We start from the raw sequence: 15,342 nt of genomic DNA, 5'->3' as shown, positions 1-15,342 counted from the left end.
GAGGCAAATGCCAAATATAAACTTATAACAAAACATCTTACGGGAAATGTATGCATATCATGGAGGAACTTTTCAGTTTGGAAACTCGATTCCTGTCATTGGGCCATCAAAACTGCTGTCTTTAACTACGGAATACGGTGTCCATCTGCGCAAACTCTCAGAGCTGAAGACGGGAAATGCTCTTTGACGATTGGCTGGCTGGGACCGATTTGTTTCTGAGCAGAGGTCGATTTCCCTTCTGCGGCACAGATCTAGATGTAGTCTCAAATGCCAATTGGCGGTCTAGGCGCACAGACCTGAACCGGGATCATTAGTTAGGCTTGCATCCTGTTGTCCGGAAGACAGGAACTGAGTATGGTACCACCGCTCCTCCGCAGAATATTAGGGCGGAACGGCGCCGTCTCGCCTGGCTTTGGCATCTACCACTGCTGGAATTTAGGGCCATTCCAATCAATTTATTGAACATATTTACATGAAAACTGAACAAATGAAATTATTGCGTTCGCAAGTTCCAAACAAAAAAAAGGGTGATCCAGCTAATCTACACACGATCCTAGGGAATGATGAACAACACCAACCCACTGCCACCAATGCTAATGCAAACTTTTTTCCGCTTGTCTACACCATCACTTGACTGCAGCTGGCTTATTCCTCCTTGCCCTCAGCTTCCTTCGCAGCCTCAGCCTCGTTCTTCCACTCAATCGATCTTAAAGCCTGGACCTTATCGGCAACGCCGTGCTTCGAGGCATAGTGGGACGCCAGTTGCTCACGTCCGATAAGACTGGCAACAATGCTGGCACCAACAACGAAGGTGAGAACAAAGCGGTACATGTGGTACCAGGATGGGGTCCATCCCTTGACAGCCGCACGAGCGTCGTTATAGTACAGGAAGGTGAAGGCTAGGAACTGAGTGATCAACGCATATTCAGCTGGGAACAGCAGAGTTGGCCAGGCGACAGCTGGAGCAATGACTCCGTAAGCATAACGTCTGTAGCCAACCTTGCCGCCATATCCAGCCCACTCCAGACCCCAGTGGATAGCACCGAGGAACGAAAGGATCTATCACTACTGTTAGCCGGGGGTAACTACTTGAAACGAGGCAGAAAGTGAGCAACATACCACAGCGCCATAGCCAACCTGGATTGGCTCCATGACGTTCATGAGGAGCTCAGCGGTCTCTCCCGAGATATATTTGCCGCTGCCGGTGGTCAATGCGTTGTTCATCTCCCAGGCAAGGTAGATGGTGTTGAGGGAAGTGACCACATATGGGGTAACACCGGCCAAACCGAGATAGAGAGCTTCCTTTGGGACATCCTGGAGACTGAATGTGTCCTTGATGACTTTCTAGATTGCAGCACAGATGAACGATTTGTTAACGAGTCCAGGTACGTCTAATTTAATTTATCGACTTGGGCATCATAGGGCTAATTACCACGTCATTCTTCACGCCAGCCATCATGTCGACGTCTGGGTCCTCAACAAGCTCGGTGCCTGCCTTCTTTTCTGCGGTAGAAGCATATCGAACCAAGGCGGTGGTTACCGGCTTTCGGGTAGCGAGGGCCAAGGTGGTGGGACGGACGAAAGGCGATTGGCGAGCAGAGGCTGTGAACTGCGACTTGAAGATGGTATTCGTTAAGGTAGAGCGGGTTATAGAGGCATTGACCGTAGACGGAGCCGCTCGGAGGATGGAGCGGGCAGCGGTTGCTCGGTAAAACATGGTGGGCTGGATTGTGCGAGAACGTGATCGGAAGGGATGGGGGACTCAATTGGGTGCAAAAATGTCACAGTCCACCCAGCTGACTGCGACTACTAGCAAAGACAACTTTTGGGAGAGGGGAGAGGAGATTCTTGGGCACACCGGCGGCGTTCTCGAGCAGGATCAGGGCGGTCGGTCGTCAGCAGAGGTGGTCAACAAATCGACTTGCAGGCAAATCTTGCGTGCAAACCACTGCTTATGTCAGCACTCTGGTTGGGGCTTATGTAACTAGACACATGCTTGTGATTGGCTGGGGGGCGCTCAGTCGCAACCCAATCCTAGATCGCGACATCACGTTTTCCTTTTTGTTTTCTGGCTCAGACAAAGGCTTCATTGGCTCTGAGCAGTGTCTTTGATTGGGATCCGAGGCTCAGGCGACGGCCTTTTGGGTGCAGCACTGCATTCCACAGTTCCCCATTGTCGCTGTTTGGGCTTGAGCATTCTGCTTGTTGTGAGCCCCTCTAGTTCTAAATCCTGTTGCTTCTTGTTAAGCTTTTATTCCGTGGAAAAGGTTTATCTTGAGAATGCGACTAGAGTGGCTTTTATCGGAAGTAAACTGCATTGACTGGCAATGTGGTGTGCTTTGTTGAAAATGATGATTGGGCTTTTGAGCCAGCCTGGTGGTAATGTGCTCAAATATGCGCGGGAAAATGCCTGCTCTGTGTGGACTTGTTGTTGACAAATGCCCTGAACACGAGTTTCCCGTTACAAGGAACTCAAGTTCTCGCTCGCTCCGGAACCCCCCTGGCCTCCCACCCCCCTCTTGGCTGCAAGATTGTCTTCACCAGAGGGAGTTGATCATGTCAAGGATGGTCGTTACACATGTGTCGTTTTATTTAAAGGCGTTAGACAACCCAGGTTTTGGAGATCTCCTGCCATTCATTTACATAGAGAATCCTGTTCTCTCGCACAACAGTCAGCGGTAGACCCGACCGTTTTTTTTTTAAGTGCAGGCAGGTCCCCCGAGGCTTTCCTCCAGGAAGATATGTCCTTCTCACGCAGCGTCAGTGATGGACGCGATCCAGACGAGGAATCCGGTCGCAGGCACAGTGTCTCAATACAAAAACAGGACGCACGAGAGGGGCAGGGCTCCCACAATGAAACTGCCGCACCTGATCCCTCAGCGGCCTCCCTAGGTTCAAGAAAAGCATTAGTTGCCTACCTGATCCTGTGCTTCTCCGTGGGTGATCCCTTTTCTACAGTGGCTTGACCCCGTCCATGATGCTGATGGGCTATTCCAGACTGGTCCAACGAGCTCCATGGTCTACAACTATGTTTCTGCCGCCATTCAGTCTGCTGCCAATCTCGTTGGCCACCAACCTGGATCAGACAAACCGTGTGCCCGACGGGGAAGTAGCATTACGTGCCTGGTTAGGTTTGGGGCTGGTGAAATCGATTATCTTAGTTACCTGTACGGTTTGTCATCGCTACTTAAAGGATCTGAGATATGCTAACGTTAGCAGATTGTACCTTCGGGCGATTGGTCGGGCAATGGAAGGTATCCTCACAATTTTCACTGCAGGAATGGCGGATTACTCCTGTAAGAGAGGCCCAAGAAAAGAAAAAGTATACTAGATCCTATCAAGTATTGACTCGCACACATGCAGATTATCGGAAGGCCATGATGATTGGGGCGATCATTCTCTTTGGCGGTTTGGCTCTACCCTTTGCCGCTTTAACCAAGTCAACTTATCCCTACCTGGTGGCACTTTCTGTGCTATATTGCTGCCTTACAACTATCCAGGGAGTTTACGCCGTCATCGAGTCATCTTACATTCCTATTTTTATGCGCTCTGCCGGCTGGTTCCGCTCGTCGCCTGTGGTGTCGGTCACAACATCAGCGGAGCGTAGTTCTGTGGAGAAACAGACATGGACAAAGGGAGTCACCGTCAGTGTCCTTGCCTTGGTGTCTGGCAACGTTGGCAGTCTTGTTGCACTCATTATTGGTGTGATCCTTGTGTATACCAGAGGGTCATATGTCCAAGTCGGTTATCACAATTATCTACTTGCTATCACAATTGCTGGTTCCCTTACTAGTATGTTACACGTTATAGATCACCAGATTCTGTGAATGTCATTCTAATGAGAAATTAGTTGTCTTTGCACTCATCGGCAATTGGCTCCTACCGTCAATCCCAGGGCAACCGAAGCCGAAAGGAGAAAATGTTTTCCACCTTATGATTAAAGGTTGGGTGAGCATGTTCTCTTCCGTGCGTCGGTATCCTGAAGCATTCAAGCTCTGCATCGGCTGGGTTCTTTGGAATACCGCTTATAGCAACTACAACAGCCTGATCCAGGCACTCTTTCTAGAGGTCACGGGAATTAGCAATGGTTCAGGTGTGTACCAAGTCTGGAGCTTTACCGCCGTTCTTTGCGCTAGCTTGGGAAGTCTAAGCTTCCTTTTTATCTTCCCCCGCGTGAAGATCCCGGTAAAGAGGTGGGCTTATGTCTTCTTATCTGTCAACTTTCTCTGTCTCCTCTGGGGCTGCATCGGGATCAACCCTAATGTTCCTATTGGGTTCAAGAACCAGCCTGAATTCTGGGTGGAACAAGTCCTCTTCCTGAGTACGAGTAGTGCCCTACGCTCGTACAACCGAGCTGTATATTCATCTCTCATTCCAAAGGGATCAGAGGCGCAATTCTTTGGTCTTGAGATAACATTGGATCTTGCAATCGGATGGATTAACCCCCTGGTGCAGGGTGTTATTCAAAATAGGACACATAATCTGCGGTTCCCAATGCTGCCGAATATCTTCCTCATGGTAATAGCGATATTTCTATATTTTAAGGTGGATATTGACAAAGGGATTGAGGATGCCAAGGTTCCGTTGAGGGGATAGTTTTCTCGTCTTGTTAACTGCGCGCCAGAGGACAGTCTTTAGAATGGTCAGTTGCATTGCGCATTGTGTATTTCGCCCCAAAATTGGTATTGGAATGCCCTCCAAGTGAGCTATACATACTAACTAGATGCTCCTATTACTACTCCGTACTGCAAAGTACTCTTTAATTTTTACTCCACCCTCCGTACCAATCTTCATTTACCTGACTGTAACTTTAATCAAACAAATATGCACTGTTGTGCTTTTCACTCCTTTCAAAATCACACCCTGTCCGATAATCCCTCATGCTCCCGCCCAAATCCTCAAGCGGAGATGGTTCATTTATACACACATATAATATCGACTATTACCACGCACACTCCAACCAAGCTTCGACCAATGACCCAATGGCAACAACATCATCTGCTGGTTTACCAGTCAACGGGGAGTGCGAATACCAGGCTGACTTCCAACCTGGGAGCCGCCGCCGCAATTTACGTCACCAAGCTCAACATCCTCTGGAGTAAAAAGCTCCTCGCACAGGCAATGTCTGCCCAACATTCATTCAGCTTAATTCAATAAAGCATGTTGTTGTTCCACTTAAGCCATCACTTATAATTGCCATCACCATTCCGAAATTAATAAAACTGGGCTTCGTTAATACGAATTGCAGTGGGTGTTGCATGTTGCTTTGTGTGCGCCTTGGATCGATAGGGAAGACATGGTGGTACGGTAGGTAAATGGAGATAGGCCTGCACTTGTGTCATTGATTCCCTTCCCCCTGCAGCAACTGCCTTTTGACATCTGAGATCGCTAAAACTAACTGTCGCCGCCCTGTAGAAACTCCTACTTCAACTGCGGATTCAAACATTGCCCCACGGTCCTGTTTCTTGAAACTAAACATTTCGACAGATTTCGATCGTACCTTGCCTGCAGAATTCCCGATTGACCAGATGATTCCTGTCCCTTAACTAGTCTAAATATTTCAAGATGTTGGAAGGCCTCGTTGCGAACCTGCTCAACAGGTTCCTGGGCATGTACGTTAAGAATTTCGATGCGGGGCAGCTTAACGTTGGCATCTGGTCCGGAGATGTGAAATTACGAAACCTCGAGCTACGCCGCGAGGCCTTGGACCAACTCCACCTCCCTCTGAACGTCGTCGAAGGCCACCTTGGCGAACTTACCCTATCCATTCCTTGGTCCAATTTAAGAGGGAAGCCTGTGAAGATTGAGATCGAAGATGTTTTTCTACTGGCGGCGCCGAAGGAGGACTCCAGCTACGACCCAGAGGAGGAGAAAAGACGAGAACACGAGATAAAGATGGAGAAGCTGGAGAGCGCTGAGCTTCTTAGGGATCAGCACTCAGAAAGCATGAGCAAAGAGGAACAAATGAAAAACCAGAGTTTCATGCAGAGTTTGGTGACGGCTATTATTGATAACATCCAGGTAGTCATTAAGAACGTACACTTTCGCTACGAAGACTCTATAGCTGTGCCTGGACATCCCTTTGCCTTGGGTCTTACTCTCAAAGAGCTCAGCGCAGTGAGCACTGATTCCGAATGGAGACCTACCTTTATCCAGTCAGCCTCTGAAACAAGCCATAAACTGGCTGTTTTGGGTGCTTTGGCTGTCTACTGGAATACGGATGCGGAGTTATTTAGCTCTGGAAGGAGCGGCGGCGGTGAATCACATACTGTGTCTCACGAAGAGTTAGTCGAGAAATTCCGCCAGGCAATCGACTCCCGCGATAATGGCCAGTATATATTAAAACCAGTTAGCGGGAAAGCAGGACTCGAATTAGATAAGACTTTAAGTACCGATCGGCCAAGGGCGAAGGCGAGATTGATATTTGATGAACTTGGTTTTGTCTTAGACGATTACCAATATCGTGATGCGTTAATGCTTGTTGACCTCTTTCACTATTTCATTCGCCATCGAGAATACAAAAGACTTCAGCCGAAATGTCGCCCGACGGAGGACCCTCGTGCATGGTTCAGATTCGCAGGGAATGCCGTCCTTACCAAAATCCATGAGAGAAACAGGCGGTGGACATGGGAGTATATCAAAGAGCGAAGGGATGACCGTATACGATACATCGAATTGTTTAAGAAACAGAAAAGGAATATAGCTCTTTCCACGGAGGAAGAGGCTGATTTAAAACGATTGGAAGGAAAGTCAACATATGAGGATCTGAAGTTCTGGCGTTCTCTGGGAAGGCATCAGCTCAGAAAAGAGAATATTATCGCTCCGAAACAGCCGAAGCCTCAGTCATGGTCCGAATGGATCTGGGGCTCTAAGAAGGAAGAAACTGAGGATGAAAACGCGATGACTGAAGAACAGCGAAAAGAGCTATATGATGCGATTGACTGGGACGAGAAACGTGCGATCAGTCAATCCATCGATGTCCCTCGGGAGTCTGTGAAACTCTTAATCGAGTCTAGCCTCAGGGCTGGTAGCTTTACTTTGAATCGAAACCGCAATGGGAAAACTGATGAGGTCCTAAAGCTGGTCTTTGATAATTTTAAGGCCAAGGCATTACAGAGGCATGATTCCTTCCTCGCACAAATCAACCTCGGGGGTTTACGATTATTCGATAGCACCACTGAGGGTACTCTTTTCCCCCAGATAATTGGAGTAAAGGATGCTGCTGCTCGTGGCGAGGCCGACTCCCCTGATCTTGAAAGTCTTGGGTCCGAAGCGGAAGCGGAAGAGATCGAAGATAGCCTGTTCTACTTACAATTCGAAACAAATCCCCTTGACGGATCTGCAGATTCCGCTCTCACGATGAAGCTCAAGAGCATTGAAGTTATTTATAATCCTCGGGTACTAGTTGAAGTTGTGAATTTCTTCCGTCCCCCTGAGCGCCACATGGAGTCGATTGGTGCGCTTCTGGAAACTGCTGGAGCGACGGTCGAGGAAATTCGTCAACAAACTCGAGCAGGCCTGGAATTTGCACTAGAAGAGCACAAAACCATCAACGCTCAGCTTGACATTCAAGCGCCAGTAATCATTATTCCTGAGAGCATTACAGCCGAAAGCTCTACTTGCTTAATTCTCGACGCCGGTAACGTTTGTGTCCGGAGCGAACTTGTCGACAAGGAGACAATTAAAATGGTTCAAGGGAAACATGGGGCAGACTACAGTGACCAGGATTACGAGCAGCTTCAAAATCTGATGTACGATAGATTCCTGCTCAAACTCCATTCGACCCAGGTATTGATCGGCCCTGGGATCGAAGCGACTAAATCGCAGCTCGTTCCTGGCGCCGAGTCACGAAACTTTCACATCATGGATAGGATCAACATCGATTTTGTGCTTGAACTATGCATTGTGCCCAAGTCGACGGACCTTACCAGAACCCGTCTTTCAGGTCGATTGCCAGAGCTGCATGCCTCGATGTCAGACACGAAGTATAAGCACCTAATGAAGTTAATTGATATCGCAATTCCACATTTCGATGATGACAGCGAGGCGGATAGCAGTGATGAAAAGATTAAGACCATTTCTGAGGTTCCGGATACACGTGTCAGGTCGTCTTCAGTGCAGCTGACAAGCAAAGAAGTTCCGATCGTGGAGCAAGATTCCGAATCAGATGTTGATGATACGGGAGACAAGACGGTTCAGAAACCAGCGAAACGACCTGTTAATAATCACCAGCGTATGTTCGAGTTCAAATTTACCGTGGATCGACTCAGGGGCTCTCTTTATCGAACCGATCTTAGAGACGAGACGAAAGATACGCTGTTAGTTGAGCTAGTAGCTGAACACTTTCAATTGGATTATTACCTTCGGCCTTATGATATGGTGGCGGAGATCGTGCTGAAGTCCCTTGTTGTGGACGACCATATCGAGCAGGATGCACCGCCCGAGTTCAAGCAGATCATATCCTCGAAAGGATTCAATGCCACAGAAGGAAAAGATTTGTTCCAGCTTAAGTTTATACGAGTCAACCCGCAATCTCCAGAGTTTTTGAAGGTCTATGAAGGCACTGAAATGAACCTAGATCTTTCTATTTCCACAATCAACCTGATTGTGACCAGAAAGACTCTCTTGACACTGCTTGATTTTATATTAATAACATTTACGAACCCAGAGCAACGAAATCAGGCTCCGATCTCTGACCAAAAAGCAATAGAACGAAGCGAAGGAGGTGCTCGGGTAGAACCTGGTCCAGGCAGAATACGAATTAATTCTCGATTGGAGAGTATAGCCCTGATATTTAATGAAGATGGCGTCCGCCTTGCAACATTGAGTTTGAATACGGCTGACGTTGGAATATTTGTTGCTGGTGAATCTCTCACCGTCAAAGGTAGAATGGGCAGCCTTACCATGTTCGACGACATCGGTGAAACCACCACCCGTCTTTTGAGTATAGAAGGCGATGACTTTGCCGATTTTCGCTATCAAACGTTCGATCCTAATCAAGCAGATTATCCTGGCTATAGCTCTGAGGTGGTGCTCCGATCGGGCTCCATCAAAATCAATTTCATCGAGGAGCCCTATCGAAGGATAATTAATTTCCTCGTGAAGTTTGGAAAGATGCAAGCCATTTTCAATGCTGCCCGCCAGGCTGCAGCAAATCAAGCGAGTCAAATACAAGAGACTGCGTCGTTGATGCGTTTTGATATTGTTGTGATGACACCTATTCTGGTGTTCCCGCGGATTACCGAAAATGATCGTCCTAGAGACTTCGTCACAGCACATTTAGGGGAAATATATGCCAACAACAAATTCGAGAAACTGACTGAAGGAGATGCATCAGCCAACCTCAACTGTGTTTCTGCGGGTATCAGACACATCCGCCTAACTTCTAATTTCTATTACTCAGATGAACACTCTGAGGAACTGGAGATGATCGAGAAAGTTGATCTAGACTTCAATATTCAATATTTGGTTCATCAGGCGAATATCTCTCGCCCAGATATAAAGGTCGAAGGCTTAATGTCGCCTATTAATTTGAGGATATCCCAGATGCAACTGAAACTCCTGACTGAGCTCTCAAGGACTATTCCTGCAGCATTAACCCCAGACCAAGATCAACAAGAGCAAGAAGCAGCGGAGGCACTTCCGGGCCTCACAGGTGGTGAAGCACAGTCGGATGAGCCTCTGTCTGAATCGAAAGAATCTCAGAGTGTGTCAAACTTGGCCCCGGAAATCAGGCCAGAGCCGGATACCTGGGTACAACTTGATTTTGCGTTCAAAGTGGATACTCTTGGCCTAGAATTGATATTGGCTAAAGAGAACGAGCCTGTAGGTTCACTCGACGATGCCAGCCTTTCAAAATTCTTCCTCAGCAATACCAATGTCAAGCTTCAGATGTTGAGCGACGGATCTCTTGAGACCGAATTGTTAATCCACTCGTTTAACGTGCGGGATAGTCGCAAGAACGAGACCAATCGGTACCGCAAGATCATGTCCTTGATTAACACAGATGTGCAACAGCAGTTCATGGCCAGCTTGTCAATGACCGGCGGTGCGGAGCGAAAGATCATAGCAATGCTAACCATTGACAGCCCGAGGGTTATCTTTGCTCTGGATTACCTCTTCGCCCTGCAATCGTTCGTCTCTGCAGCTTTTCCACCCGAGTCAGAACCCGTTGATGAACTTTCAGAGTACTCTGACGAAGAATCCCAGGACGTACTTAGCTCTGACGATGTTGCAGTCAGTGGAGAGGATGTGTTATCGAATACCACTGAAGTTAAAGCGGAGGATACGCCGATACCGATAGCCTTTCGGGTGAATATTGTGGATGCCCAGGCGATCTTGGTGGCAAATCCCACAATCTCGAACTCCGAAGCCATAGTTTTGGGCACGAAACAAGTGCTCTACTCTCAACAAAATGCGTCTACTTTACAAATATCAAAGATTGGAATGTTCCTATGCCGAATGGACAAATTCGAGACGAGTAGACTCAGAATACTTGATGACTTCACGTTGGAACTATCAATGGATATTCGATCGAAAGGACGCGGGTGTACAATGACGAGGATCGATGTTCATGTTGACCCATTGATTCTTCGCCTGTCGCCTCGAGATATCGTTCTTGCCCTCCAGATCATGAACAAAGTTTCTGAGATGAACACTTCACCGTCAACGACTGATACTAAGGATAAAAAGCCAACATCTAAAGATGCCTCTCATGCTAGGAGGAGATCAAGGGGTCAATCTTTCAGTGCCGGCCAAGTTGCATTATGCCCAAATACTGCACCCAAGCCAGCCGTGCAACAGTCAGCGATCATGAAGAAGGAGGAAATGTCTGTTCAGATTGATGGTGTGCGAGTGATACTCATTGGTGATTTGCATATGCTCCCACTTGTTGACTGGAGGGTAAAACAGTTTAATGTAGATGTTCGCGACTGGTCCGGAAACATGAGTGCGGATACTACAATGGATACCCTTATCAATGTCTACAATTTCTCGAAATCTGCCTGGGAACCGTTGATTGAGCCATGGCAACTAGGATTCCATATGTCAAAGGAGATAGCTCCGGATGTCCTATCAGTTGAAGCATATTCGCACAAAACTATGGAGCTTACTGTGACATCTGCTACTATCGCATTGGTGAACAAAACCCTTCAGTCCGTATCCACTACCGAGGACGTCCTTTCAAAACCAAGGGGGGCAGACGCGCCTTATAGAATTCGAAATCATACCGGATTTGACCTTCAGGTATGGGCAGACCTCGGAAACGGTGAAGAGGGTCCAGCTGCGCTCCTGAGCGATGGTGAAGAACGGCCCTGGAGATTCGAAGATCCTACCACCATGCGTGAGAGCCTGGCTCCAGAGGGCAGTGTTGGTATGGTTGGAGTTAAATTGGAAGGTAGTGGATTTGACAGCATTAACCGCATTCCTCTCATCCGCGAAGGGGAGACGCTATATAACCTGAAACCGAAGCAAGATAGGGTTTTGCACCGATTACTAGTGGAAATCAGTCTTGGATCTGACTACGTTAAATATATAACCTTCCGGTCTCCACTTCTGGTCGAAAACAAGACACAAATACCTCTAGAAGTTGGCGTATTCAGTCCGGAAGAAGGACATCTGTTGAAGGTAGAAAAGATCCTTCCTGGAGATAGTCGACCAGCTCCTATTGGTGCGGCATATATGCGTTCACTTCTCGTTCGACCAGATCAGGGCTTTGGCTACGACTGGTCAACAGAAAGCCTGTTTTGGAGGGATCTTTTGAAACTTCCTACGAAGTCTCTCAAGTGCAACAGCGAGAGTGGGCAGCAAGCCCCTCCATTCTATTTTAGGATGCATGCCACGTTTGACAAGAATGATCCGATTCACAATGTATACCCTTATATGCGCATTCGACTTTCGGCCCCGCTTGAAATCCAGAATCTCCTTCCATACGACTTCAAGTATCGCATATACGACAGGAATACACGTAAAGATTGGACAAACTTCCTTCGGAAGGGAGGAACTAGTCCTGTCCACGTGGTTGAGCTGTCTCACCTACTGCTTCTCAGTATAGACATGGAAGATACGGAATTCCGGCAATGCGAATTCGCAATTATAAATGGAACTCCTCAGGATGATTTTCGTAAGGAGCACACTCTGTCCATCCAAGACGACAAAGGAGTTGAACTCAAACTGGGGCTCCATTACTTTGCAATTCCAGATAGCGGCGGGTCGTTCAAAGTATCCGTTTACAGCCCTTATCTTATTCTAAATAGGACGGGTTTGGATATAAACATCCAGGGCAAGAGTATGTTCCAATCTACCAGGACATCAGCGGGCCGTGCAATTAGAACGGACTCATCTAGCGGTGTTCGAAAAGCCGTTCCGTATATGTACTCATATGCTACGAATGACCGCAAAAATCGATCCATTATCAAAGTTGAAGGCTCATCGTGGAGCAAGCCTCAAAGTTTAGAGGCGATTGGAAGTACCTTTGAAGTACTGTTCCCCTCCGCAAGCGGTAAAACGGAATATCATGCTGGAGTGTCTGTCGAAGAAGGCACCGGCAAATATAAAATCACGAAGGTTGTGACAATCGCTCCCCGCTTCATTCTTAACAACAAGCTAGGCGAAGATCTTGTTGCTCGCGAGCCGGGGTCCTCCAATGTTCTTAGGTTAAAGTCTGGCGACCTTGTTCCGCTGCATTTCCTTCGGCAAAATGCTGAGAAGCAGTTGTGTCTGTGTTTCCCTGGTGTGAACAACCAATGGGCGTCTCCGTTTAATATCTCCGATCTGGGAACTGTATATGTGAAGCTTGCCAAGGCAAGCCAACGCCAGAGGCTCCTGAGGATAGAGATTCTCATGGAGGCAGCGACGATATTTTTGCATATAAGTATGGAGACTCGGCATTGGCCATTTTCAATGCGTAATGAGAGTGACTGCGAATTCCTATTTTATCAAGCTGTAAGTCCCGATTCCCTGATTTTGAGTGGAGCCACTCTACTAACGGCGTGTAGAACCCAAATGTGGCGGAAGACGAAGAAGACCGAAGTAGTGGTTGGAGGCCCATTCGTTATCGGCTTCCCCCACGAAGCATTATGCCATATGCTTGGGACTATCCAGCTTCTAAGAATAAAACACTGGTCCTCGTTTGCCGCGGAAAGGAAAGATATATCAAGCTTACTGAGATTGGTAACTTGATACCCATGAGAGTTCCACCGTCCCAAGAGGACGTCCAGCCGAAGATCATCGACCTGCGAATCGAAGCTGAAGGTCCGGCACAGATACTTGTGCTGTCAAATTACAGACCATCCAGGAGTATTTACCGTCAACAAAAGCCAACAGCTTCGCAAAGCAGCATCTCCACGGGATTCGAAGTCAAGCATGTCAATACAGATGTCACTTTTAAGGCTCAGCTACGATTAAGCGGAATAGGAATTTCATTAATCAACAAAAAGCTTAAGGAGCTCGTCTATGTCACATTCCGCGATATCGAAGTTAACTTCAGTGAATCGAAGCTTTATCAAACTGTTGGCACTACAATCAAATGGATTCAAATTGATAATCAGCTTTACGGTGGCATATTCCCGATTCTACTTTATCCAAGTGTCGTTCCGAAAACCGGGAGAGAAATGGAGGCCCATCCAATTTTCAACGCGAGAATTACTCGTGTAAAGGATGATTCTTATGGAGTGCTTTATATCAAGTATGCCTCCGTCCTCTTACAGCAGATGACTTTGGAGCTCGATGAAGACTTCATCTTTGCCATGCTTGATTTTGTGAAGGTCCAGGATACACTATTGATGGACGACCACCAAACGCAGTTCGGTGAGGAACTCGGGTTTCCAGAGCCTAAAGGAGAAGACCAAGGCACGGGTGTCTACTTCGAATTACTCCACATACAACCAATGCAGTTAGATCTGTCATTCGTGCGTACCGAGCGTGTCAATGTGGAAGACACAGTCGAGTCTTCCAACCCGTTAATGTTCTTTGTCAACGTGATGACTATGTCCATCGGCAATGTTAACGATGCTCCAGTTCGATTAAATGCGCTGATCCTGGAGAATGCCAGGATATCTCTCCCTACCCTCGTGACAAATATCACCAATCATTATACTCAAGACTTCCTGAGACAAGTACATATTGTACTGGGTTCCGCCGATTTCTTGGGTAACCCTGTTGGTTTGTTCAATACAGTTAGCTCTGGCGTTGCAGATATATTCTACGAACCATACCAGGGGCTAGTAGCTGATCGACCAAATGAGCTTGGCCTAGGCATCGCTAAGGGTGCTACGTCGTTTGTTAAGAAGTCTGTATTTGGGCTATCTGACAGTCTTACCAAGTTCACTGGAAGCGTTTCAAAAGGTCTTGCCGCTGCAACGTTGGATAAGGAGTTCCAAGATCAAAGGCGAATGTCAAAAGCTCGAAACAGGCCCAAACATGCCCTTTATGGTATTACGGCTGGTGGAAGTGCATTCGCTTCGAGCATGGCTAGTGGTATTGGAGGCTTAGCCCGCCATCCACTAGAAGGTGCCGAGAAAGAAGGATTCCCTGGCTTTATGAAAGGTGTTGCAAAAGGAGTGTGGGGTCTGGCAACGAAGCCAGCAATTGGCGCATTTGACCTTGCTTCCAGTACGTTATCTCGATGTTCACTTATTCCCATTTCCCACTAACGTTAATTTGTAGATCTCGCTGAAGGTGTTCGAAACACGACTACTGTCTTCGACCCTGAAGGCCTGGATCGTGTCCGTCTTACTCGATTCATTGCCATGGATGGCATTGTCCGGCCATATTCTCAGCGAGAAGCTCTTGGGCAATTCTGGCTCAAAACTACGGACGACGGCAAATACTTTAACGAAGATTACATTGCACACCTGGAATTCACTGGAAAGGATATGCTGGTTCTGCTAACCTACAACCGCATCATGCTCGTCAGATCGAAGAAATTAGCGACTGAATGGGACATCAAGTTAACCGACATCCAGAAAATTTCGAAAGAAAGAACGGGAATGAGCATTACCTTGAAGGGTGGAGCTAACGGTCCGTTTATACCCGTACAGGAAGAGAGTTCAAGGAATTGGCTGTATAAACAAATCGCCATTGGTAAGTATATCTCTGTTACGAGAAACGGACTTTTACTAATTGGTGATTTTCAGCTGTCAATGCTTTTAATGAAAAATATCTTGCAAAAGGTTAAATTCCTGATGCCTCACAGTTCCATATGCAATCCAAAAAATTGATGCATAACCCAAGAAGGTTATTTTCGTTCTACATGTTAATGTTAATATATTTATGAGCGTTGTGGAAATATTTTCCATTATATCCCGGTCTCTCAGAGAGTCGAGACGAATTGGGTATTCTATG

At 47.2% G+C, this 15,342-nt stretch overlaps 3 protein-coding genes across 3 annotated transcripts; 2 read left to right on the top strand and 1 right to left on the bottom strand.

Annotated features, from left to right (window-relative positions):
* Nucleotides 1-439: 439 nt before the first annotated feature.
* On the bottom strand, nucleotides 440-2,326 carry D8B26_001635 (uncharacterized protein). Its single transcript, XM_003065615.2, has 3 exons — nucleotides 1,433-2,326; nucleotides 1,120-1,344; nucleotides 440-1,059 (listed from the first exon to the last, which is right to left on the bottom strand). The coding sequence occupies exons 1-3, from the start codon at nucleotides 1,715-1,717 to the stop codon at nucleotides 646-648; spliced, it is 924 nt and encodes a 307-aa protein (XP_003065661.1). The 5' UTR covers nucleotides 1,718-2,326; the 3' UTR covers nucleotides 440-645.
* Nucleotides 2,327-2,543: 217 nt separating this feature from the next.
* D8B26_001634 (uncharacterized protein) lies at nucleotides 2,544-4,774 on the top strand. The gene is made up of 5 exons (XM_003065614.2): nucleotides 2,544-2,936; nucleotides 2,998-3,167; nucleotides 3,220-3,296; nucleotides 3,364-3,792; nucleotides 3,851-4,774. Exons 1-5 carry the CDS (start codon nucleotides 2,742-2,744, stop codon nucleotides 4,594-4,596), a joined length of 1,617 nt encoding a protein of 538 aa, XP_003065660.2. The 5' UTR covers nucleotides 2,544-2,741; the 3' UTR covers nucleotides 4,597-4,774.
* A 416-nt stretch (nucleotides 4,775-5,190) lies between these two features.
* On the top strand, nucleotides 5,191-15,198 carry D8B26_001633 (uncharacterized protein). The gene is made up of 5 exons (XM_003065613.2): nucleotides 5,191-5,302; nucleotides 5,488-12,942; nucleotides 12,996-14,610; nucleotides 14,665-15,081; nucleotides 15,135-15,198. Exons 2-5 carry the CDS (start codon nucleotides 5,566-5,568, stop codon nucleotides 15,173-15,175), a joined length of 9,450 nt encoding a protein of 3,149 aa, XP_003065659.2. The 5' UTR covers nucleotides 5,191-5,302; nucleotides 5,488-5,565; the 3' UTR covers nucleotides 15,176-15,198.
* Nucleotides 15,199-15,342: the final 144 nt, after the last annotated feature.

Source organism: Coccidioides posadasii, chromosome 1 (assembly GCF_018416015.2).
Source record: "Coccidioides posadasii str. Silveira chromosome 1, complete sequence".
In the NCBI taxonomy this organism is placed as follows: domain Eukaryota; kingdom Fungi; phylum Ascomycota; class Eurotiomycetes; order Onygenales; family Onygenaceae; genus Coccidioides; species Coccidioides posadasii.
The sequence above is the reverse complement of the archived record's forward strand: the minus strand, read 5'-3'. Positions and strand labels throughout refer to the sequence as shown.